At 40.3% G+C, this 24,443-nt stretch overlaps 1 protein-coding gene across 2 annotated transcripts in view; it reads right to left on the reverse strand.

Moving 5' to 3' along the window:
• Nucleotides 1-421: 421 nt before the first annotated feature.
• Nucleotides 422-24,443, reverse strand: part of znf385d (zinc finger protein 385D) — a 69,200-nt gene continuing 45,178 nt past the window's right edge. The window contains exons 4-8 of one of the 2 annotated variants that reach the window (XM_034153370.1): nt 21,875-22,043; nt 9,679-10,008; nt 8,010-8,191; nt 3,936-4,037; nt 422-1,389 (exon numbers count right to left, since the gene is read on the reverse strand). In XM_034153370.1, coding sequence (XP_034009261.1) covers nt 1,150-1,389; nt 3,936-4,037; nt 8,010-8,191; nt 9,679-10,008; nt 21,875-22,043 — 1,023 coding nt within the window. In that variant the 3' untranslated portion in view covers nt 422-1,149. The remainder of the gene's footprint in view (nt 1,390-3,935; nt 4,038-8,009; nt 8,192-9,678; nt 10,009-21,874; nt 22,044-24,443) is intronic. The other variant, XM_034153371.1, reaches the window with a different exon arrangement.

Below are 24,443 nucleotides of genomic sequence, written 5' to 3' on the forward strand. Positions count from 1 at the left end.
GCACACAAAAAAGTGTGGCAAATTATAGACGGATTCATGACACATGCGCATTGGTCATTTTTGTATTTAACACAATGCGAATGGTATTAATTCAAATTTGTTTTTGCACTAGAAATTGCTGAGGAAAGCTGATCCTTAGAGGCTAACTATAAAAAACAATGAAAACTAAAACAGTTACATTACATTACACAAAGTTACAAAATAAATAAATTGCACGGTTTGTGCACAGATTTGTGAGTTTGCAATGTTTATGAATGAGGCCCAATGTGTCCTGGATATCAACTAGAATGGCTTATGGCAGATGAGAAGCACACAAGCAACACACACACACACACACACACACACACACACACACACACACACACACACACACACACACACACACACACACACACACACACACACACACACACACACACACACACACACACACACACACACACACATTCAATTACACACAATCGTATTCACATGGACAAGCACACATGCACGAGCACGCACTTGTACACACATACACATATACAGATACAAAAACACACATCACGACACATACTCTAACAATCTAACACAGTCTAGCCATCTAATGTAGACATCAACAGAGGAGGGGCTTAAAGTGCATACAGGAACTGAGGAGGGCCTTACTCACTCTTTTATCAGTTACAGCCTTTTAAATTACGAGCGACAGTAATCCTCCACTAAAGCATGATCTTAGTGCCACGCTGTATCTTTACAAAAAGCATATCCCTTCCCTATTTGTAGCTCAAACTGTGCCTTGCATCATGAAATAAAGACACTGCATAGTTCACGGGGTTAGTCTTATACATTATTGCGGTACAATGTAGAACCAGGTAAGGGGTCCGGGTGTGATCCGTGGGCTGCAGGTTGGCACAGAAAGCATGTATATTGTAGCCCATCTCTTCAGTGGGATCAGAGAAATTAATCCATCATGAGAACGCCCATTGCTTCGCCTGGTTTAGCTTTAAATGTGGGATAATCCATGTGAGGAGAGGTGGGAAAAAATGTTTCCGGATGCATAGAAGGAGTGCAGATGCTGACACGACTCCTTGGCCTGGTCCTGGTGTAGCACATGTTTTGGTCCTTAACAGGAGGCGGTGCAGATCCCCCCCCCCCCCCCCGGGGTCAAACAGGTCAATAAGGGGCAAAGAGGAGTTGTGGGTGGGAGGTCCTGACAGGGCCAGGGGCCGGGCGGAGCAGTGCAGCGGTGAGGGTCTGAGTCTGGAAGAGGTTAGGGGTCGAGGCGTGGTTAGTAATGTGATTAGTGCGGTGCGTGAAAGAGTTGCTGATGGCGGCCGCCACTGCCGCTAGGTGAGCCGGTATGATCTGTGTGTTCAGAGGACACAGGCGCTCCTTCCCCAGGGACAGCTTCACCTTGCAGAGGGAGACAAGATACAGTCAGCACAGTCTATGTGTACACAGGTTGTGCACAATTATGGCTACATGGTCTGTTTTGGTTATAATTGTGGTTTAAATATTGTACGCCTTCAAGTAAGATCAACTATGTATGGCTGGTCAATTGATGTACAATAATAGAGACTAAGCTGAACACTAGTAGCTTTGAACTGTTGAACAGTTGTAACTTGTACCAAATGTCTTTTCTAACTGTCTTCAATAAATAATAATAATAATAATGTAAACACATACAAAAAGGCCAGATCTATATTTATTTTTTATTATAATAGAAATACTTTCACCATTACAGATTAAAGCAAAAGTCAGCAAATGGTAAATGTCATATAAACATTAAATGTTTCGATATTTGGAGACACAATTTGGTCCTTACCAAATGACTGGTTCAATACCAAGCACACTAGCCTACTAAAAGAAGTGGCTTGAATGGAGTCTGTGTACTGCAGAGGTGCCCTTGAGCAAGTCACCCTGCCCCCACACTGCTTCCCAGGTGCTATAGCTGCCTTCCTAATACTAGGATGGTTTCAATGCAGGGACTACATACTGTATGTGTGTGGTCCTGTGAACATGTGGGTGAAAATTAAAAGGGGATTTGATTTCAATCTTGCATTTCCATTTCATTTCCATACAAAATCATTTGCCAATTAATCTAAACTGTATAAGCAGGAAATTAATAAACTGTTATCTTGATAATCAAGTAATAACTGGAGTCCCTTATTCAGGGACAATGCAAAACAATTCCTATTCCCATGTTAATTAAATATTGTGGTTTTTGTACTGTTGGTTGAACAACACATTTGAACACATAGTGCTCTGGGATAGTCTGGTTTTTATTATGTTGTTTATCTCTTTTGTCTTTCGGGGTTTTCCAGACTTCTCTGTTACAATCCTGGTTCCACAGAGACACCATGGTGATGTCACAAACATTAGTTTGCTTAGAAGAAACATGAACAAACAGTTATGGTATGTTATGGCTGAGGACATTGCTGTTGAAGTGCAGTGTGCAGGCACAGAGAGAGAGGGGGGGGGGGGGGGGGGGGGGATCAGGGGAGCAAACAGGTGCCAGAAATCAGGTGCTAATTGCTCCAAGTGTTCAAGATAATCTGAGGCACAAAAGCTTGGATCGCCAATAGACTTGTTAACCTCTTTACATCTAATTTTCAAACGCTTAACGTTCCAGCACTTCAGACTTAAAAAAAAATAGGGGGGAGAAAGGAATTCCAGACCTCTTCTTTTCTGACAAATGCTGCTTATTTTCAAAATCCATAGTAGTGTCCATTGAAAAAGAATAAGGAAGAAGGAATGCAAGAATCCACAGAAGGACAACCGGCAAAAAAGCATTCAACCTCCAGAACCAGCCTAATAGGGTGAAAAGGTCATCAAAGTTATCTGGCTTAATCTTCTGTATCAGTAATGGAAAATCTACGGTCTCACAGCACCGCGATGGCAGCCGTTGTCATGGGTTATCAATCACTGACTCAGGCATCGTAACCCTATGGGAGGCATTCTTTGCTCTCCACTCATCAAAGAAGCTTCTCTCCGTTAACTCAGTCAATGATGGGTTTCAGAAAAAGTCATTTCCCCCACACTGGTAACCCCCGCGCATTGTCTCGGCAAACAGTGGGTGTGATTAATGCCTTCTTCTGGGAGCTTCTGTAAGATGGAAAGTCAGGCGCTCCTTTATCTTTCCCACGTTTAATCCACACGACTCCTTCATGCATCCTACAAATCCTCGTCATGTGGCATTCAATCCTCCTGGAGTGTGAGACTGCCGGGGTTCAGTGGCACAGGACAGTGAGTACCAGAAAGTTGAACTCAGTAAAACATTAAGAAAGTCCTTTCAGTTCACTTATCTTATTCTGTGGTTTGAAAACTCGCCTGAAACTAATTTGGTCTTGATGCAGAAGACCACACGCTGAGCTACTCAAAAATAGTTAAAACTGACATTTACAATTACTTATAAATAATATTCGACCCAAGTTTGCATTCCACCTCCAGCGTGCTGGCTCAGAGGAGCCTTGATTCATGCCATTTTTGTCAATAAAATATCAAGTTTTCAAATGAAATCCCACTGTGTTCTGCCAGTGATCTTTAATAACAGGTAACAGGTGAACCGTTTATGAAAGTTGACATTTTGTTGAATTAGCTGACGTCAAGCAAATTGAATGCTTATCAAAGAACAGAAACTTTAGAGGAGCTGTGCAGGACTTTTAGCTGATAAAGAGAAACATTAAACTGCCAAAATTCTGCATGCAGTTCTTTCCAAAGTGTTCTCCTATTAAAACAGAGCAAAAATGAGGGGTACGTAATCGGTATGGGCGCAGAGCCGCAGAGCTATGATTTCTTTTTGGAAAACAGGAAGTGACTAGAACAAGAGAATGACAATAAACTCAAATATCAAACAATAGCTGTTTGCCATGGGTTGATTTGTCTGTCTCCAAAGAGGCTCTGAGAACTGAGTCATTGTTATTGTTGTGATAACATGATTAAAGTGTGCAGTGACTCACCGGCTGGTTCGTCTGTCCTTTCGGCGGTTTGCTGTACGGGCTGTATTTCGGTTTGGCTGGTTTACCTGCTGCTCTGTCTTTATGACGACGGCTGCTGATGTGCTGAAAAGGAGACAGACATTTTTGTTTGTAAATGTTGCAGACATGTAGGGTTCAGGATTTCACTCTATTGTGGTTAAAGCAGCAATAACAATGAATGAATGTATAAACAGAATAGAACAGTTCAACAAATTGGTTTCTGTGTCTAGCTCTCTCTATATTTATGCCTAAAGTCTGCATTTACCTGAGTGTAAAAGTACATCTGCCTTCATTATAATTAAGGAAAGTTCCCTGTTGGTGTTGCAAGAGGTAACCAATGAGGCCAGGAAAGTGGAGGCAGGAAAGAAGTAAAGGTTCCTTCAGAAATCAAGCATTTGCACTGCTGCCTCTATTGTTTCCAGTTGCGAGTAAAAAGAGAAGCAGGCCGGCTGCAGCTATTAGGAACATGCACTTATTTTTGCCTCTTACATGATAGCTAAACTATTTGGCCACAGCCACACAGAGGAAAACAATGTGAGAGTGGTTCGGGATCGTGTCTAAAAGGTAACCCTACATTTAAGGAACTTTGTCAAAATTCTTAGGAAACTCACCATGTGACATCTTATCCTAACCTTAAACATAAGATATCTAACTTTAACCGAACAAAGAGACAGATCAATCAGCAAAAACAGTCTTTGCATAGCATCCTCTTCCAAGTTTCAATATATAGTCTTCATTAAACAATGTTTATGATGTTAGTTAGCTAACTTCTTTGTTCATCATGTCAAAATGCAACATCTCCTTTCATTTAAAGGTGGGGTAGGTAATTTTGGAGAAACCAACTTGAGTGCGCTAAAATTTGAAAATACACAGCCGGAAAAAATCTGCCACTTCCTTACAGAGCCCCTCCTCCAACACACACGAACGCGCACATGACCAATGAGGGCACGAGATAAGCTTGTGCACAGATGGAAGGCTGACAGGCAGGTAGGCCATCCAGTTATTTTAGCCGGGCTGGCTAAAATGATTGGTCGTGCTTTTTACACTGCACTACGGCTTCCACAGATTACATTTTTTTATGGAATTTTGGTCAAAGCACTTAAGATATTCATTGCTATCGGGATGTTAAGAGCATTCCATGGAATATAACAAAAAGTGTATCTCGAGCCGGTTTCTCAAACTTACCTACCCTACCTTTAAGATACAAATCACTGTTTTTTGGCTTCCCAATGAGATTAGATTTGATACATGGCAGCAACAAGTAGTGTACAGGTTGATAAAATGATTGTATTCAACAACACTGGGGGACAAAGTGTTGTGCCTTGCTGCCACCTACTTAAAATACAGAACCTGTCCTGATGACAATAAAGATATGGCCCTGGGGTCATTACAATCTGAAAGTTTCCTCTTTTCATCTCATCATTTGGTAATCTGACAATGTTTATATTGATTGTGGGAAAGATCAGGGGGGGGTCAACAACACAATAAGGATCTATCTTCTGGGGATCACGAATGCCCAAAGCAATCCATTTATCAGATTTTGTGATAGCTTGTCAGTGCTGTTGTTCAAAAGGAAGGTTAGTTCCATGGCAATGCTGAAACACCACTTTAGATGTGGCATCTTTCTCTGGATTTTCCAAAGAGAAACTGTGAAAATCCTCATTATCTTTTTATTACAGAGGTGCTGTGATGCTTTACAGTTGCCTGTTACCTCAGCCTTAGGGTGGATGCCATTTCGGGGTAGATAGCTTATCATATGGGAACCCAGAGAGAGGGGGGGCAAAACTAAAAATACACCTTCTGTCTCAAGGGCGTAAAGTATTACAGCTCTAAAGGTTTCATTGCGACGGAAACCACCCATGGTGAAAATGACTGCAGTTATGGCACTGCAAAGTACAGTGCAGAAAGCATTTAGCATATGACAGATACATATTCTCATGTTTAATACATTTTGTCATACACAAGAGATATGAAGCTTTTCTGATATTTAAAGACCAGAGAGAAAAGTGGATGTGAATAACCAGGTAAAATACAAGAGGCTGGAACACAGAAATTCTCTGTAACATCAAGCCAATACATAACTCAAAATGGATACATTTTGACAGTAAAAGGCAGATTTCTGGCTGCGTCTAAATGTCACAAGTCCTTGCAGTGGATTTAAAAATCGCAATGTTCCTCTGGTTTCAAGCTCTAACGGAGATTTGTCATGCTGGATTCTTTTCACAGAGAATCACTGCTGTCTTAAAAGTACTCAGTAAAAGCCCCTCCATGAAAAATTCATACAAAGCCTCTCTATTTTCAGTAAGGGAGCTCAAGGTTAGCTCAGACAAAACCGAGTCGTTTTCTAGTATTGTAGATAAAACTCCCTCTGTGACAGAATGATCAGCAGCTACAAGGAAAGAAGATTTGCGGGGTGCCCCAAAGCAAAAACCATGATACACAATCCCAGGAAGAGTTTTCAGCCAGACCTCAAAAACATCAGATAAGAGATAAGTTCATGTCATCCTTCAAGGGCAACCTAATTTTGCTGAACATATTGTAAACTAGAAAAAAAATTCTTATTAGAGGAAAGGGATTAGCAGAAACTTGACTCAGTTAAATCTATTTATACTGGAGAGACCTCATTTATTGGTTATGTTTGCTTTACCAGATTTCTTAAGAGTTTTTGCAAAAGACAGGGCGCAGTAGGATGAAAGGAAATATCATGAGGAGTGGCAGTGAGTTTTTTTTAATGCAACAAAAAGCTTAATCTGACACTGAAGTAAATTAGTCTTAATAAGTAGGTTCTCACAGATGAACAGCAAACTATTTGTGCAATTAAGGCACATGCACTCGGTAAACTGGGTGCTTGATGACACATTGAGGCTAAGTAGTAAGAAATGTTGGTGCATCAAAAGAGGAAAGTTACTATCATGTACCCTTGTATTATTTCATTTTGCGATTTACACATATCATTCCTCTCTTTTCCTGTAAACCACTGCTCTAATTTGGTTGAGTTCATATTAAACTCAAGGGTGTATACATACTTTCTTCTCTTTACTCATGTCACAGTGTATAAGCAAAGCAATGAATGATGACTGAATTACATTAAGTTGCTTTGGTTTCAGGTCCTGATGCTTATTAGGACATTGTCTGCAATCAGTTCATTTCACTGTGACAATGTGGGTAATGGGCTGAAATATATTTTTGCCAGACATAGTCATTTTCAATATGACAGATAAGTAAGAGGTTATTACCATTCATCTAGTTTAATTGAAATAATGTAAAATGAGCTTATTTCCCTTATTGTTATCTAGTTGTTCAAAGGCAAAACATATATCAGGGTTCATATACTTTTTCACCAATGATTTTCCATGTCTTCTCCATAACCTTTATCTAATTTTCCATGACCAAAAAAATTACTCTTTCTCAGCGTACCACTGAAAATGGTTTATTTTAACATGGAACAGGAAAATAAGGTCTGCATATGAAACATGTTGTGCCTATCTAAAACAAATCAAATAGTAGGCTTACTAGCTTCTACACGCTAAAGCCACTAAAATCTCTCACCAGCAAAATACCTCGTCAGTTAAATGCCATTTTACGTTTCATTACTATACGATACAGTATTTATTATCATTATAGTATTACTATTTCGGCGATTAGATAAAATATAAATTATATTTGATGCAACTTTAGTTACATTTCCATGACTTTTCCAAAACTTTGGGAAAAATATTGTTTTCCATAACTTTTCCAGGGCCTGGAATTAGCTTTTTGAATTTCCATGACTTTTCCAGGTTTTTAATGACCGTAAGAACCCTGATATATACATTTGTTATATCTGATAATGAGAAAATGCAGTGAAATATTATTTTTGTGTCTCTATAACCCAGGTTAATCCATTACAATGTAATTAGTAGTTTGATTGTATTCCAGTCCAATTCCTGTCTATGTCCTTTCATCGATTAATCTCCCTTTTGCTTGAATTTATTTATAAAAGCTTCAGTTAAAAAATGCTTTGTGTGCAGGAAAGAATTGGTTGAGCATTTCAATGTTGTTGTGTGTCCCTCTCACCTGTTTTAGCTGAGTCTCTGAGTTTACATGCACATCACACGTCTCACAGTGAAACGTTTTGTTCTGCAGGCCCGTTAATGACTTGACGACTGGAGCCAGTTTGCTTTTGACTCCCGGCCGAGGGAAAGACTTGATGGAGCCCACGCCGGTCCTGGCCTCGAGCATCGTCTTGTGCTTCGTACCTGCAGGTTCAAACAGAGGCAGCACGGTCAGTACATTAACGTCACAAAACAGATGCTTGCCTGAAGGAGAGGTGAGATCAGAGGCTCACATCTGTTATCCCTTTTTCTGGTGTGGGAAGTATGAAGGTCAGTGTGGAAGTTCTGACTTATAGATTCATCTACAAAGCCCCTGATAAAAGTAAAGAACCTTGTTAAAATTGTTCAGGAAAAATGTCATGTTTGCACAAATCTTTCACTTTTAGATGTCCCCGCAGGGCACTGTTAGCACTGAGGTTTAACTCAGCCTTTAAGTGACTGAACTTGCAAGTGCAAACACAATTTTTATTCCCATTTCCAATCTCTGCTAACACTCCTCTTGCCGTCTTGCACTCTTAAAACAGGAGCAACAGCTGCCATTCATAAGAAAAATTCCACCAGCATCAGGGTTGAAATATATTATTTTGTTAAGTTTATTGTATGTGAAGAAGGCAGTTAATCGCTGAATTTCTACACAATCGCCTAGGATCAGTGTTGAAGTGTTCTTTGTCTTATTTATTGAAGTATATTGACTGTCTGTTAATACCTAGTTAACAAATACACAGAGTGGGGATATGAAATAAGTCATCTATATCCATTAATCACGGCTTAATGCACAGAAATGTCCCATTGTTTTTGCCTCGTCCAATTACTAATGAACATTTAATTAAATGTTTGAACAAAAGAACAAATCAAATAGTAATCTATAAACAGGTGCTTGGCAGACACAAACAGACTGACATCCCCTAGATTGAAGGCAGTCCACAATAAATTACACAAGTGACCTCAAAGTTATTGATAGTCAAGCAGTGAGGGTCCAATGTTAACTCATATTGATCAGGCTTGTTCGACAAAGAGTATATGACCTTTTAATTAGCAGCCTGCTGGAGCGGTTGTTTTAAGCTATTCTAAATAAATGGGGGGACATGTTTTACGAAACTACATTCCCACACAAGTAAACTGCTAAATCAATTATGTTTTGAAGGAAAATGTGTTTTTCTCCCAAATAACTATCAGTTTAAAATACTTGGTAAACGTTGAAAACTGAAAGATAAAACAAAACAAAAACACAACAAGACTACTTGGTTAGGTTTAGTTACTAGTTTGAACAAGTACTTACCTCATAATTAGACTCATAACAGACGTGTGTGTGTGCGTGTGCGTGTGCGTGTGCGTGCGTGTGCGTGTGCGTGTGTGTGTGTGTGTGTGTGTGTGTGTGTGTGTGTGTATGTGTGTGTGTGTGTGTGTGTGTGTGTGTGTGTGTGTGTGTGTGTGTGTATGATTTGAGTTTTAATTAACTTGCCAGCCCCGGGACAGATCTACTTGATTGTCGTGTGTTGCTGAGGACCCAAAGGAGTGCCGTGCCGTACTTGTAGTTGATAATAATTGAATTCCAGTTTTGGTTAAATTGCTGAAGTCACTCAAGTGATGTTTATAATTTATTTGCAGCAGATTTTGCAAACGTCTCTTACCGCTGTTGTGAGCGTCTAGCTGTGACGCCGAGTTGACCGCCACTTTGCACAGCGAGCAGTACAGCAGACGACGAGCTTTCTCCTCTTCTGTTTCAGCATCCGTCTCGACCTCGGGTTCGGCCTCAGGCTCCAGGTCTGGTTCTGAGGGTGAGTTTAATGTTGAGTCCCCTCCAGCAGCTGAGGTAGTCTCGGGGGCTGCCATAATGCTCGGGTCTATGGGTGAGGCCACGGGGGCCGGCGTTGGCATTGTGAGAGTCGTCAAGGATACCAAGGGTAGCGCCGGTCGGAGCACCGGAGAAAGCGGCAGGGGCATTGCTCCAGGAACAACATCTGCAGAGAGAGGGATTATTGTGTGATTTTAATCGTATGGCTTTATTCATCACTTGGATGCAAATCATTATTGTGAGGTTCAACCAACCTGTGGCTAAACAGACTTTGAGATGTGGATTTAAAAGATACATTTACTAAAATAAATAGCTGAATCTAATTGCAGTAACAAGATGGGTTTCATTAGGGTTACGTGAGCGTTGGGTTAAAAGACAGACACCACGGAAACATTTACAAATCCACCAAAAGACACAACTTAACTACTTGGTAATGGCAAGACAACTACTTGGTAAGGTTTAGTAAAACATTGTGGCTTGGATATAAAGATGTTTGTTTGTAACGTATTTTATGTTACTGACATAGATTAATGTTTTACCCATTCATCTATTCCCCTCCATCTCCTCAAATTTGCAGACTACCACAGACTATGATTATTAAAACATTATACATTTAAAACAAATGTAATACGGGATAAAATACTAGATATGCAGGAAAGTTCAGTAAAGACCAACACAAGCAAACCAAGAAGCCGATAATAATCAGACTTGTATTGTCAGTGTGTGAGATGTCATTAACATGTAACACAAATAGCTTCGGGGTGTGAAAGAAATGTCTGACAGACAGCAAAGGGACAGCAGCAGATCAATATATTTGACTCACAAAACAACAGCACATGTCAGTGTTTGGAATACAGAGGACTTGCTGCCACATATACGAAAATCTAATTTTGCCTTGGGAGCACGGCCTGATCGATGCCAATGCGTCGGAGTTCTCTGCACTCCAGCTTCACGAAATGAAGATCATCCCGCTACGAGAGCAAATCAATAATGAATTATGTCATGCTATTTTTGTGAGCCATTATATATGGTCCTTATTTATCCCAGTGGAGGTGTTGGCAGTTGGCGTCGCAAAACAGCTCCGAGTTACATTGTCAACGGGTTCACTTCTGCCAAAGGTTAAAAAAAATACATGAAAGGTTAGGAACCATCTACCTGTGGTTAAATAAGTATGGCCTCTCCTTTAGGCCTAGGCTCCACGGGGACGAAAACGGGTTGAATCCGCATATTTCTCATGCGTATAGCCCTTTAAGCTCGACGACGCCGTAACGGAAACGTAGAAACAGACCCCGCAAACGACAACGGGTCCAAAGGTGGATAGATCTGGGAACGGAGCGCTCTGGGGGGTCCAACGGGGCCGTAGAGTCGCCTATACGGTCATCCGTTTCATAGCCCCGCCTCTCCCCACCTCTCCCCACCTCTCCGCGTACCCCGCATCATTGCTGATGTGTTTCGTTAACAACAACAATAGCTATTTTAATTACCTCTCAAACTACCTAAACTAGTTATAAATATGTTTATTTTTACTGTTGAGTCATCATTACTGGATCAGCTGCTGCATGAGAAAGACACTGACGCTGTGAGAAGAGAGGAAAAAGAGACAGGCTCTGTGTATTTTATTATCATATATCATTATATCGTCGTTATTCATTTGTTTTAAAGCTCAATAAATAACAAAGAAGACCTTTGACCGGCACTTTTATAATTTTGTCCGGAAGATTTAAACTTTAACACACGTTGACCGGCGAAAAACTCTGCCCGGATCCCTCGGCCCCCACCGCGGAGAATACACAGAAGTGCAGCCATGACAACCATTCTTCTTCGCTGCTTTTGTGGAGGAAGTTGCTGCTTTTGTGGAGGAAGTTACAGCGCCACGTACAGGCTCGGCATATGTACTGCAGCTTTTCCAGCGGTTGGATGTAAACGGAGCCGTCTCGTGGAGCTTGACACAATCCGGTGTATATTGCGTGTGGGCGGAAGGTCTTTTGCGGTTGCGTTTGCGTTACTCCGATGCGTTTTTCCGTATGCGTTCCCATGGAGCTGGGGCCTTAGATAAGAAGGATCAGGAAAGAGCTTCTGGTGAGTGGTGTCTATTTATTCAAGCTGAGTTTCTGAATAGCATCCAAGGATTGCAGCTTATTGCAATGGCACTCTGAATAAAAGCTTCAGCTAAATGCTTTAAATGTATGTAAATATATGCATTGTCAAGTATTTCAGTGTTGTGAGCATCCAATCCATTAACCTTTGAAATGGGTTTGCGGCACATTTATACTTGTTGTTAGACTCTCTTCTTACAGTTGACTGACTCCAACTGTGAAATTTGCTGCACTTTCACGAAACTCGCTGAGTTCCCTGAATGCAGATCTCGAAAAGTAATGAACAGGAGCAGGTGGTAAATAACCGACAAAAATATGACATTTGCATTGAAATGAAGAGGAAAGCTATAGGGTGGCTTGCTTCAGTGATATGCAACAGAATCATAAAACGTGTGATAAATGCCAGATCTTTTGCAGAGTTGGTGAGCATCGAAGTGGAGCCTTAAATGACAGTGATGCTGGCATTTGAAAACGTATATTTAACAGCTCTTTGACAACACAGGGTTCAAGAGCAGGGCTATTATTTCGAAAGGGCTCTCTTTTTGAGGGCTCTGCAAGCCATAGTAGCTGATTTTCCATCAGGTTAGAACAAATTACCGAATGTTCACAACCTGGATCAAATGGGATCCAGGCATTGCCAGGAGAAGGAATTCATGAATTTATTTTTATTCTATTAAAGTAAGAAATGGTGAAAAGTTAATTCAGGTTTCTCCTTCTTGGACTTCAGAAAAAAGACCTTGAGAGAGTAAAAGACTGGAAGGGGATATCAGGGTATCAAAGACTGTTTGCCATCTTATATAATGTGTACTATCCAGTCAGGAAACAACTATTTGTTCTTTTGTGTTTGGTCTGACAAGCAGCCCATCTACTCTTTGAATGAAACTCAACATCAGTAGGGAAATCAAGCGCCTTGCCACACTCTCAGCTCTCCCCTCAGCATGACAGTCCATTACAATTCCCACATAACTGCAGAGAAATCATCAATTCGCATGTTGAGCTCTATCTCACCCTGACTCATGAACAAGACCAATTGAACTCTTTCACTCGGGGTAGATACTGTTTTGTAAAAAGCCATATTAAATACAAGTCTGATGTTTTCAGATGCACTGTTAATATCTCTATATTTAAAATGATAAACTGGATTTCATTGGATTGTGAATAAGAGTGTATTAAGCGGTTTCTTTTTTCAATCTCCCAGTGTTTCTGCAGCAGTTATTTTATGCTGTTTAGAGTGCCCTGGAGAGTATCTGTCCATCACCTGCCCAGATGACCTTAAGCAAGGGCATCTATAGATTAAGGTTGCCATCAGAGGATTGATGATCGTTGGTGATGCAATGTTGTGCAGCGATAACTAATTGACCTCTACCCGTTTATCTGTGTGCTTTCAGTGGACACTGCCTGTGAACTGATCTTAAGAAGAACATATGGCATGAAAAGGCCATTATTCCAGGCTGTTACTCAATGCCATGACTGGAACATTTATTTAAAGACTCTGGACTCTGAGAAGGGGGTCAGTGTGTGTGTTAGTTGTGTGTAATTTATGTTCTGTTTAAATTGAGATAAGGCTGAATACGCTACACGCAAGAGCCAGAAAATCTATACAGATGATCTTATCCAAAACGGCTATTCTTAGATTGAATAAGATCACATTAATATTGATACAAACAATGGAAAGAAGACATCAGCACTCCCACATTTGTACTTGTACGAAAGCAATACATCTTTCCGGGTATGTTGATATGATCAGTTACTATTAAACCCAAATAACAAATGACATCAATGACCTTAGCGTAATGTACATTAACATGTCAGATCAAGCCCAAGCCATTACCAATAGAACAATAATTAATCTGTGAACTATGTATGATGTGGCTGACCTTGTCACTCTTGATGAATAATGTTTATGCCTTGAGCAGAGCGACAGCGACCTCTTCGCCCCCTGCAATTAGCAACCACCAGTCGGCTCTTGTGTGCCAGGCATCAAAACAACCTGAAATCACAGAGATTAGCTCACTCGATCTCACCGTGCTCACCAACGAGCTTAAAGCTGCCATCACACCTGCTTCTCTGGGCAGCTTTTCAATGGCACGGACACCAGGCTGTGTGTGTTTCCAGAAAAGTGCAAGTAAAGGTTTTGGTGGTGATGTGAGCCAGCAATGTTTTGCCTGTGAATTGTTATTTAACTGCTTTTGGCATATTCTCTGGTCATTGTTAGGGATAATGTGTTGGTGCCGTGATGTTTCTTTTTGAAGATGGCCCTCATTTTTCCTCTTTCATTTATAAGCAGCTGGGAAATATAATGTTTCTCTGGCAAAGACTGACTGCATTGACACAGGGTTCTGATCAGAAACGAGCAGTTGGGGAATGGTACATTGTTTTGGTGCTATTATTAAGGAAAACTCAACAACATTTTGACAATATGCTTATTTGCTGTGATTTGTGGAATGTGAAGATCAATTTATTTAATATGAATTCAGCAGATGGCTCCATGATATGTTGAGCCTATCTTAGCACAGAGACTGAATGTAAGGGGAAAATACACCTTCCAACACTTGTATTGGATGTATTCTTCTAAAAAGTTCAATTTTGAATATCTCAGCTTCCACTGACTGGCTTTTTTACTGAGATATTCAATTTCTCAGTCTCCATCAGTGAATGGTGTCTGCTAAGCGTTTAATAGTGAGTGTGCTAAAACCAGTATGCAATTCATCAACAAATCGAATAGATGTCAAAACTGTGCAAGGATGATAAACCACCATGTTTGCTGTGTCAAAATGTCTTCTTAACTCCCCAAACTTCTCAATAATAATTAGCGAAACACCTATACATTCATAACTCTCTTGTAAAACCCAAACTGGTCAAGTGGACATTTCTGATATTTTCTGATCAAACAGACAAATATAAATGGGCAGCTCTAGAAATGTTGTTAGGTATATATTTCACTTTACAGAGCCATGGTAAGCTAGCTGTTTCTCCATCCTTCCAGTCTTTATGCTAAGCTAGGCTAATCGATTCTTGGCTCCATCTCAACGCACAGACTTGAGAGTATCAGCATTCCTCTCATCTAATTGACAGCAATATAGCAAATTATTGTATTTCCCATAAAAATTAGAAAACATTTCATTTGAATGACGTGTAAACACAGCTTTGGAGTCGTTAGAAGACACTTTTGGCACAAATGTTTGGCATATATGAGATCTTCATGGTTCTAAGGCTTAACATATCAAGAACCCACCCCTGTCATTAGAGTATATAGTCTAAATGGGCCCTCATATGCAGGCAAATTTGCCACTAGTATTACTTTTAATTCTATCGTCAGTAAGGACTACACAAGTCAGAGCTGATAGCTGTTTAATCTCTGTCTAACCGAGCAAAGAAGCTTAACATATGATCAACAAGAGCAAAAAAGGTTGTGTCTTTATCTGCCTGCTTATAACAAAGGCTGCTTGGTGAAGTCATGTTAAGACATGCATGTCTTTGCCCTTGTGTTGGGGTGAACCCATCTACCAAAGTGTCATTAAAGAGCTATTTGCCATTGGAAGGGCAGGTGATTAAAGTGTACTTTGGCTTTCCTAGGACGCCATGCACTCTGGGAAACCTCCAGTCATCTGTATCCCCAGTCCGTGTGACCTGACTGGCTCTGCAAAGCCCAGTTAAGAACTCAATCCCCTCTCATTAATGGAGGTAATGACTGTGATCAATCTAAAGTTGGTATGGGCAAGCAAGTCCCGACAGAAAAATTAGGAGGACGAAAAAGAGATAGGAAGGCCAGGTAACTGAAGAGGATAAGCAACAAGAACAAAGGAGGATAGATTTGGAAGGATGGAGCTTGAAAAAGAGAAAAGTTAAATGAAAGTGAAACTGGAAAGTAAGCAAACTTTGAAGCAGAACAACATTGAACGTTTGTGAAATGGGGTGAAAGGAAAAGGGGAGGTGGGTAAGGGACGTGAGAAGGTTAGGGGAGAGAGATAACATTGAAAGAGAGTAATCGAGTATGGGACACAATTAAAGAGCAAGAAATTGAGAGGCTAGGAGTGGTGAAGGCAACAAAGATGGAAAGAATCAAAAGAGAGAAAAGATCAGGACAGGTGCTGCGACCCTTGGAGATAGGACACTGCCTCTTTTCATTCCTCCATTTGTACCTCAGCCTCTCACACCTCTCCCCAGAGATTTGCTTTGGCGATAGACGAGAAACGGCGCTCTGAAATCCTTCCACTCTACTTAGGCTTTCAGGCAATCACAGGACTCCCTAGAGATCTGATTACCTTTCTCAATGAAGCTGGATTAAGCCCTTTAATTAAAATGATTGGGCCTTATTATATGCCGTCAAAATTTAAAGGACAGAAATCCCTCATGGCTCTTGAGTTCTGTCAAATCACATCCGACGGCTATGATTCCCCCCCTCCCCCCCCCTCCCTTCTTGTCAGTATTCCAAGCGAGTAAATGAGAAAAGAGTCACAGTTGAATATTCCTAAAATAAAAGATTGATAAGGTAAGAAATTTGCATTCACAAATAAGTGTGCATCCACGCTTGCAATAATCGTTCTTGTTGAAGGGGAAAAAGCGACATTATCTCTGATATTTTACAAGCGGCAGGAGTCACTGAATCGAATTTGAACTGATTTATCCCTTTCCAATTTCCTCCGAGCGCAAATGATCCGCAACTAATTTCTGTTGGGAAGTTTCAGTTACACATCAGCATCCAAAATCCTCTCAAATGAGAACATTTGAAGCATCGCACAGGTATAAAGCCAACCTAATCACACACTCATCAGGTTTGCTGCCTGTCTGACGTCTGCCTGTAGGCGCTTTTTCCGACCCAGTGAGCAGCTACGAAGTTAGACAGAAAGGCAGTTTTTATTTTGTGTGGAAGAGGGTGCGGCAAGGGTGGCAGAGGGCGTCGGCATCCGATGGGGACCTGAGGAAGAAGGCTGTGTGGAGGGAAAAAGCCTCAGATAGCCTCCTGGCTCCCTGCAGCCGGCTCCATTGTACAGCTGCTGTCAGTGCTGGCATGGCTCCCCTGACAATCTGCTCTTTAATAGCTAATATCAGGGTACATTTCCTCAGGCACTGGACTGGAACTGAGAGATGGCGGGCTGTGCTGTGGGCATTTCTCTCTCTCCCTCTATCTCTACTCTCTGGCACTGGTGTAAGGACACACACACTCACACACACACACACACACTCACACACACACACACACACACACACACATATAAACTTGACAGGTGGCCGCTGAGTCACCCGGCTAATCTATACTATCTCACTGTGTCCAGCTGTCCATCCATCTCAGAACACACACAAGTTCAACGGTGGAGTAAAGAACGCGGATGCTCGGCGCATTTCATGAAATCGACCCTATGATTACCATCTTTCATGCAGACTCATTATTCCCCGATGATGCACTTATGTTCTTCGCACAACAACTTGAACTGCCCTGAGCAAATGGACTAAATGGACACTTTTGATTTACCTCCATTACGTTGTGTAAGAAGTTGTTAATGTTAACTCTAGCAATTTGTTTTTGTTGCATCTCTTGTTACAGAGACTTCCATTAGATAATATAATAACACATAGAAAATATTATGCCTACCATCATACAGGAGTCCACTAAGCTTCAACTTAATGTAAAAACGTTCAATTCATTCAATCTCTAGTTTTCATTTTCATACAATTAGAACTGTTGGTGGTCGAGTTGCATTGTGGGTAATGTAGACACCAGGTTTTGACAAGGAAGAAGAATGTGTAGACTAAAAAACTCTGTCTTACTCTGTGTGTATTTGTATCCTTTCTTTTAAACTGTCCATTGCGAGTCTAACAATGTTATGTCTTTAATGTAATATAGCAGACTTCCCAGCATGCACTGTTTGAGAGTTAAAATCTCCAGACGCCCCCCAAATATGAACAAGGCCACTAGGAGCAGATTGACATGTTCATTGTTAGATCAATATAAAACAAATAATGTGCAACTAAACAGCTACACTTAATGATGATTACACTTCATTTATCTGTTTCACAATTCTTAAAACTATTTTTTTAGACCACAAGAAAACTTAAATGTTTACCTTAAAGGTGGGGTAGGTAAGTTTGAGAAACCGGCTCGAGATCGCTAGAATTTGAAAATACACAACCGGAGAAAATCTGCCACTTCCTTACAGAGCCCCTCCTCCAACACACACGAACGCGCACATGACCAATGAGGGCACGAGATAAGTTTGTGCCCCGATGGAAGACTGACAGGCAGGTAGGCCATCCAGTCATTTTAGCCGGGCCGGCTAAAATGATTGGTCGTACTTTTTACAGTACTACGGCTTCCACAGATGAAGTTTTTTTATGGATTTTTTGTCAAAGCACTTAAGATATTCATTGCTATCGGGATGTTAAGAGCATTCCATGGAATATAACAAAAAGTGTATCTCGAGCCGGTTTCTCAAACTTACCTACCCCACCTTTAAACCAACATAAAATGTTTTACAGTGTATGCCTACAAAATAACAGCCACCTGATCCAAAAAATACCCACTATTAATGAAGTGATTAGACCTCTTGTTAACAAACAGCCCCTGATTGACACAATCAGGTTTCTTTCTGTGACAAAAAATGAGCAATTACCCTGCATTGTTCCCTGCATGGATATGTTGTGTTTTGAAATACAATGATTACATACCAAATGTGTTTTTCTCCGGTAATGTTAGAGCAAAACAGACCCATTGAAAGCCGAGTCTGAAAAGGTAATATTCTCCCTCCCTGTTGTTTCTGCCTACTCTCAATATGGCCATTACTCTTCCCTGAACTGTGCTTTTCATTAGAGCCAGTTTGGTGCCACTGATATACCGTCAAATACTTCAGCATTACAGATAATGCAGCATTTACCCGCCTCGACAATTAATTCCTCTGACATCTGAGCACATTAATATTCATTACCCAGTGCCATTTGTGACAATTCGCCGCCCCCGTGCACTGTAGATACGATAGTGAGATGGTGCAGAAATGTGCCGGGGTTTTTTAAGGGCACCGAAATGATTAATAGCTATTTGTCTGTTTGGTTATGAAGGCTTGTTGTTTAAGATCTCTTGAGTTCTCCGTCTGTGTTTAATGTGTTTACAATTTGGTATTTTTTTAAAGTGCATGTTTAATGTCAGATATAGTCCACTACGGATTACAGATGGCTATCTCAGTGCAGAAACAATCATACTGTTAAGCACTCCAGTCATACATGTTTTGTGTTGTTGGAGTAAGTCATGAACGTATTATTAAATCTTCTATTACGTATGCTTCTATAAATATATTGGGCTTAATTGGACATGTGGGCTGCATTACATTTCCGTTGGAACATATTTGCTGCACATGTTTAGTAATATGCTTCTTTCATTTAAACTTAAAATCTGCCTAGTTAGTTACTGAGTCTTCAACGCTCAGGGTTCCCACAGCACATGAACACCCCTCAGTTCACAGCCTTAATGTGGTTGTATACATATGAGTGAAAACGAGCCAGCAGTTAATATATTCTGCAAAATGTGATCCTTTGAAAGGTTCAAGTTTACTGGAGTTATGCATCTTATATTTAATGAAAATGTTTTTCATTTATTCTAAACATATTACAAAGAGGCAAAATAAAAAATATATATAGCAAGCGCTCATTATACAAGATTGTTCACGTTCATCCTACCAAACACTTACTCATCCCTACACCTCTACACAATGTTCTGTACATCTTCTTTAATTGTTTAATGTTTGGAATTTGCTTCTAAAGCCAAACTATCCCACAAATTCACCCAACAATTATTATTATACACACTTTTTATTGTGTTATGAACACAATGTTTTTGAAATAAAATGTTCTTGAAGTATAGCCAGTCGCTTTTTCACTTAATCGAAATGTTAGGCAAGGGGGCGGGGTCTGGGTAGAGCATGCAGGAGGCAAGAAGGACGCAGATCTGCCTACACCGCGGCCACGTAGCGGCTTTTGGAAACGCTGCATGGAAACACCATCAACACGTTAATTCGCTAACAGAGAATTTACCAGGGAATGAGCGGTTCTATTCACACATGGGCATAATCGCACTTTGGACGTATACTAAGTATGTTGCAGGATAAAGGCTGTTTGATGTCCAGTCCAAATGTTTGGGGTGCTTGCGTTCTCACTTACAGCTCCTCCGGGTAATTTTTTGATAATTTCAGGGTTGCAGTGCATGTGTGAAAGTGGCTCTAGAGACCTTGTAGATGGCCGCCGAAGGGAGCATAACGTCACCTCTTACGGTAAATGTTGGTTAACTGCAGTGCGGATTAGCTCAGGGGTTGCTTAAGTGCAAATTGCTCCACTTAACGGTCTGACAGTATGGCAGCTTAGTAACTCTGGGATGCGAGACAGAATGCTGCTAGGTATAAAGCTCTTAAAATACCATAAGACTGTGACCTATGTGAGGTTGAATATGTAAAGTTAAATACTAGTTATATAATAACATATATTAATATTTTTAGCATTTATGAGCCAGAATATTCCCTTCAGAGACATCGTATGAAGACCGGTTTAGAGCATCAGAAGTTCAGAACCGTTTAATGGCTCAGTTTTCACCTCAAGCTACCTTTAAGCGTTAAGCAGGAATAGGTCAGACTTGACAAATAGGTCATGGTGCACATTGAGCTACAGAAATGTGCTCCTAATTTAAAAATGTGTGGAACATTGGAAGAAGACATGGGCAGAGGTGAAATTAATCCCAGAGTGTGATGGCTCAATGTGTTTCCAATCCCTTTAAAAGTCTATTGCTACAGATGAAGGGGAAGACTTTCATTGGGCCCATTTCATGACATTATAACAAGTAGCTTAAAGAGCATTAAACGGGAGGAGGCCGTGAGAGCAGGGCTCCTCGGCAGATGTTATCTTCCACAGAACCAATGTGAAACACTGCAGATAAAATCATTTAAAATAATCTGCATCTGGTTCCTGTCAGGTAACTGAAGTTGCAGTTCTTGTTTGTTTACTTTTTCAACATGTTTTAAAGTAGGAATTCCGCCGAGAATAGAAATGTTTTTCGTCAGACACCTGGCCAAGATAACCGGATTTAAACAGCCACCTGTCTGCTACGTGATGAATATTAAGTTACACACAGTCACAGCACAACAATGTGCAAAAACTCAAATGCAATTAGGAAAAGGGATAAAAGGCAAACACTACAAATCCAATATAGGAAGCATGACTTCTGGAGCACACGGTTCTATAAGTGGCAGCAAGATGAAGATTTCAGTGTGCTTCAAACTAACTAGTGTGTAGCGCATGTCTTCCAACAACTCTGAAGGTTTAACCTGATTACATTTAAAGGATGAAAAGCATCCCCACTGGCTGCCACCTTGACCTCCTTCTCAGATCTCTATGGCTATTGTGTCTCTGCAGTGAATTGTACAGCCAATCGATAATGTCACACCCTTTTAGAAAGTCTCTCCTGAAAGGCATGCATGGCAAGTACAAGCTTAACAAATAAAAAGGTGACAAAAGTAGAACAAAGAGGGTGTTCAACACAATACTGTATAGTTGCATTCAGACTGAAGAAAACATGGCATTTTGACGCTGCATCGAACAAACAGAATGAATAACGGAGCTTAGTTTTTTCCTACAGTGCTGGTTGTGACCAGGACAATCCAACAAGCGTTGTGTTTGAGGCATAATCAGGCCCTGCCTAATTCTTCTCTACAACTCTACAAATTCAATAAGTCAGCAGCCAGCCGTTGGCAGACCAGCCAACACAGGGTTGTTGATTTAATCAACAGTGAGTCCATCCAGGTCCTAAAGTGATTGCATGTTGTGTGCAGCAAATGTAAAATGCCAAAAAGGTGGGTTTTTTGGGGTCCAACATTCATCCTCAACAATGGCAGCAGCTATAAAAAGACCACAACAAAGAACATGTGTTGGGGAATGTGCAGCAGGCAGGAAAACACAAACCTTTCCTGTCGGTGCCGATGGGAACCTGCGAGGTGTTGATGCCCTTGGCGATCTCTTGGTTGGTGGTTTCCTTGGTGACCACTGAGCCTTTGAGCTTACTCTTCGGAGAATCCAGGGCTTTTAGCTTCTTGGCATGTTTTGTGCCCTTGTAGTGGGCCAAGGCTTGGCTCTGTGAGGAGAACAAATAACAGGCTCGATTTAGCGCTGGGAAAGCAGCGCCAGGATGAAATAGAATATGAAAACTAGAGGAACACAGTCACTCAGCGAAGCAGACTAAACACAATTAGCAAGGGACCATTGATACGTCTTTCTGTCCAGCAAAAAGTGGAAACAAATCTTCTAGTACAACATTGTTAATAAATCCATAAATCCAGGTACTTGGTTAGTCATTTAAATGCTTTGTTTTGGCAGTTGTTTTTATCTTTTTACCAAAAAAGATTTAATATAATGAAAGCAATTATATTAAATCATTGGAAATTGGAAATAATTAATTGTTTCATGGAAATGATCTGTTTAAGAAAGCCTTGATGTCCATAACAAATAAATAAATGAAATGTATTAATCCCTGAATAGTTATTAACATTTCAAATTTGTCGGGCTATTGTAACTAAGAGACGTCAACACAGTGACAATGTGATTATGAAGCCTATTTCTTCATTAATAACAATGAAGAAATAAGTGATTCAGATATTTGTGTGACCCTCGATGTATAATTTATGAAGCCGCTGTTTGTTTTAAAGTCTGATCACGTCGCGCCACTAAGTTTCACCTTCAGGAAATACTAACCCAGGCATACAGAAGTGGGACATATGTAGAGACTTTGAACTGTCCTTGTTTACCTTTGCTCATGCCCGTGCATACTTCGCCTGTGGCAGAAACGAAGGTATCAGGAAAAATGCAATTGCCTCTCGGAATAAATAAGCAAGCCAACCACGCATTCCCCAGAAGACATTTGGAAGAATCTTTATTTATGGGCCCCAGTGGGGACATTCACTAAAGGCTGAAAGAGCACATTCCAGGTGGTCCTCTTTGCATTACAATTTAAGAAGTATTCCTTTCCTTTCCATTTGTTCCTCTTCAGCAAGAACAGCCAGTTCTTTATAGACAGTGGGGGATGGAGTACTCTGATAAGGTGAACGCAATCACCAATCACTGTGACTACACCCAGCATGGAAATAGCCCATGTATGCCAATAAATCCCCCAATCAAAAAGTATAAGTTAAACTCCTAATTCCAAAATGTAAATACATATTTTCGTCAAATGTCTATTAATATAAAAACGTAACTATTTTTATAATTTACTGTCAATGGTTTTAATGTTGTAGTTCCTCAATGTGGAGCCAATTTTAGTGACTTTGTATACTTCTGGGTACTGCTCTCAAGCGTATCATGTGTTTTTAATGTAAAAATAACCCAGCAGCTATGTCAAATATAGGTGCTGTTTATTTCCCTCTGAAATATAATGGTGTGGAAGAATAAAATAGCCTAAACTGAAATATTTAAGTAAAGTACATGTACCAAAATATGCAAGGTTATGTAGTTACATTCCTCTACTGGTTGTAAGCAGTGGTAAGATTGGTCTAATTGTGAGAAAATAGGCTCATTATTTGTGACAAAGCATTTTATTTTAGTTAAGGTAGGTATCACTTAAATTATCCTAATTTACTTCCAATATTGATCTAATATCTAATATCCATTGTGAACCTACAAGTGTATGTGAATGGTTGATTTAACAAGACAAGTAAAGAGATTTAATTATGTGGGGAGAATACATTTAGTTCAAATATTTTGTTGGCAAAGGTAGTTGGAATTGCTAAAAGGGCTTAAACGTTTTCCGTTCATTCCAATAAAAACATTTTTGGATAAGGCGTCACTTTTTCAAACTGAGTGCACATCTTGTTCTGGCGTGAAACTATTCATTTTGACCACATTCATCACTCTCCAGGTACTGAAGACATAACTTATATTTTGTCATGGGACTCAGGTGATATGAATGGTTGTTTAATGTGACTGCGCCATAAATTCATCTTTCATTAGAGAAATGGAGCGAAAGAATTGCCTGAATTCCAAGGCTGACACATGCATGATTAAAACTGTGAAGGGAATCATTTGTTTTCCTTGCAGGTGAGCTGTGAGGGGGAAAAGACATCAAACAAAATCATAGTCGGAGGGTTTTAAGATTAAGAGGGGCTGTCTGGAAACCAAAAGGTCACCATTTAAATCTCCATGTATCAATCAACAGTCATGAGAACTGTTTTTGGCACAGTAAGTAAACCTGAATTTGAGCGTCAGCTGAAGTGTAAATCTAATTAAGTTCTTCCATTAAAAGCTCTGACACATATTTGCTAAACTGGCTTCTTATGAGCAATGGGCTCCTACCTGAAAACACAATTTTTTGGGTAATTTCAGATGAGAGACTTCTGCATTTGTGCTTGTGGTGTGCTCCTGTGTGCTCAGGCTTTATTGATATTTGAACTGTTAAGTCTTAACTAAATATAATAATACCAAGGAACCATAGCTTGGATTGTATTTATTCAGTCCTAAAAAAAAATAGCATTTTAAATAAACA

Source organism: Trematomus bernacchii, unplaced genomic scaffold (assembly GCF_902827165.1).
Source record: "Trematomus bernacchii unplaced genomic scaffold, fTreBer1.1, whole genome shotgun sequence".
NCBI lineage: Eukaryota > Metazoa > Chordata > Actinopteri > Perciformes > Nototheniidae > Trematomus > Trematomus bernacchii.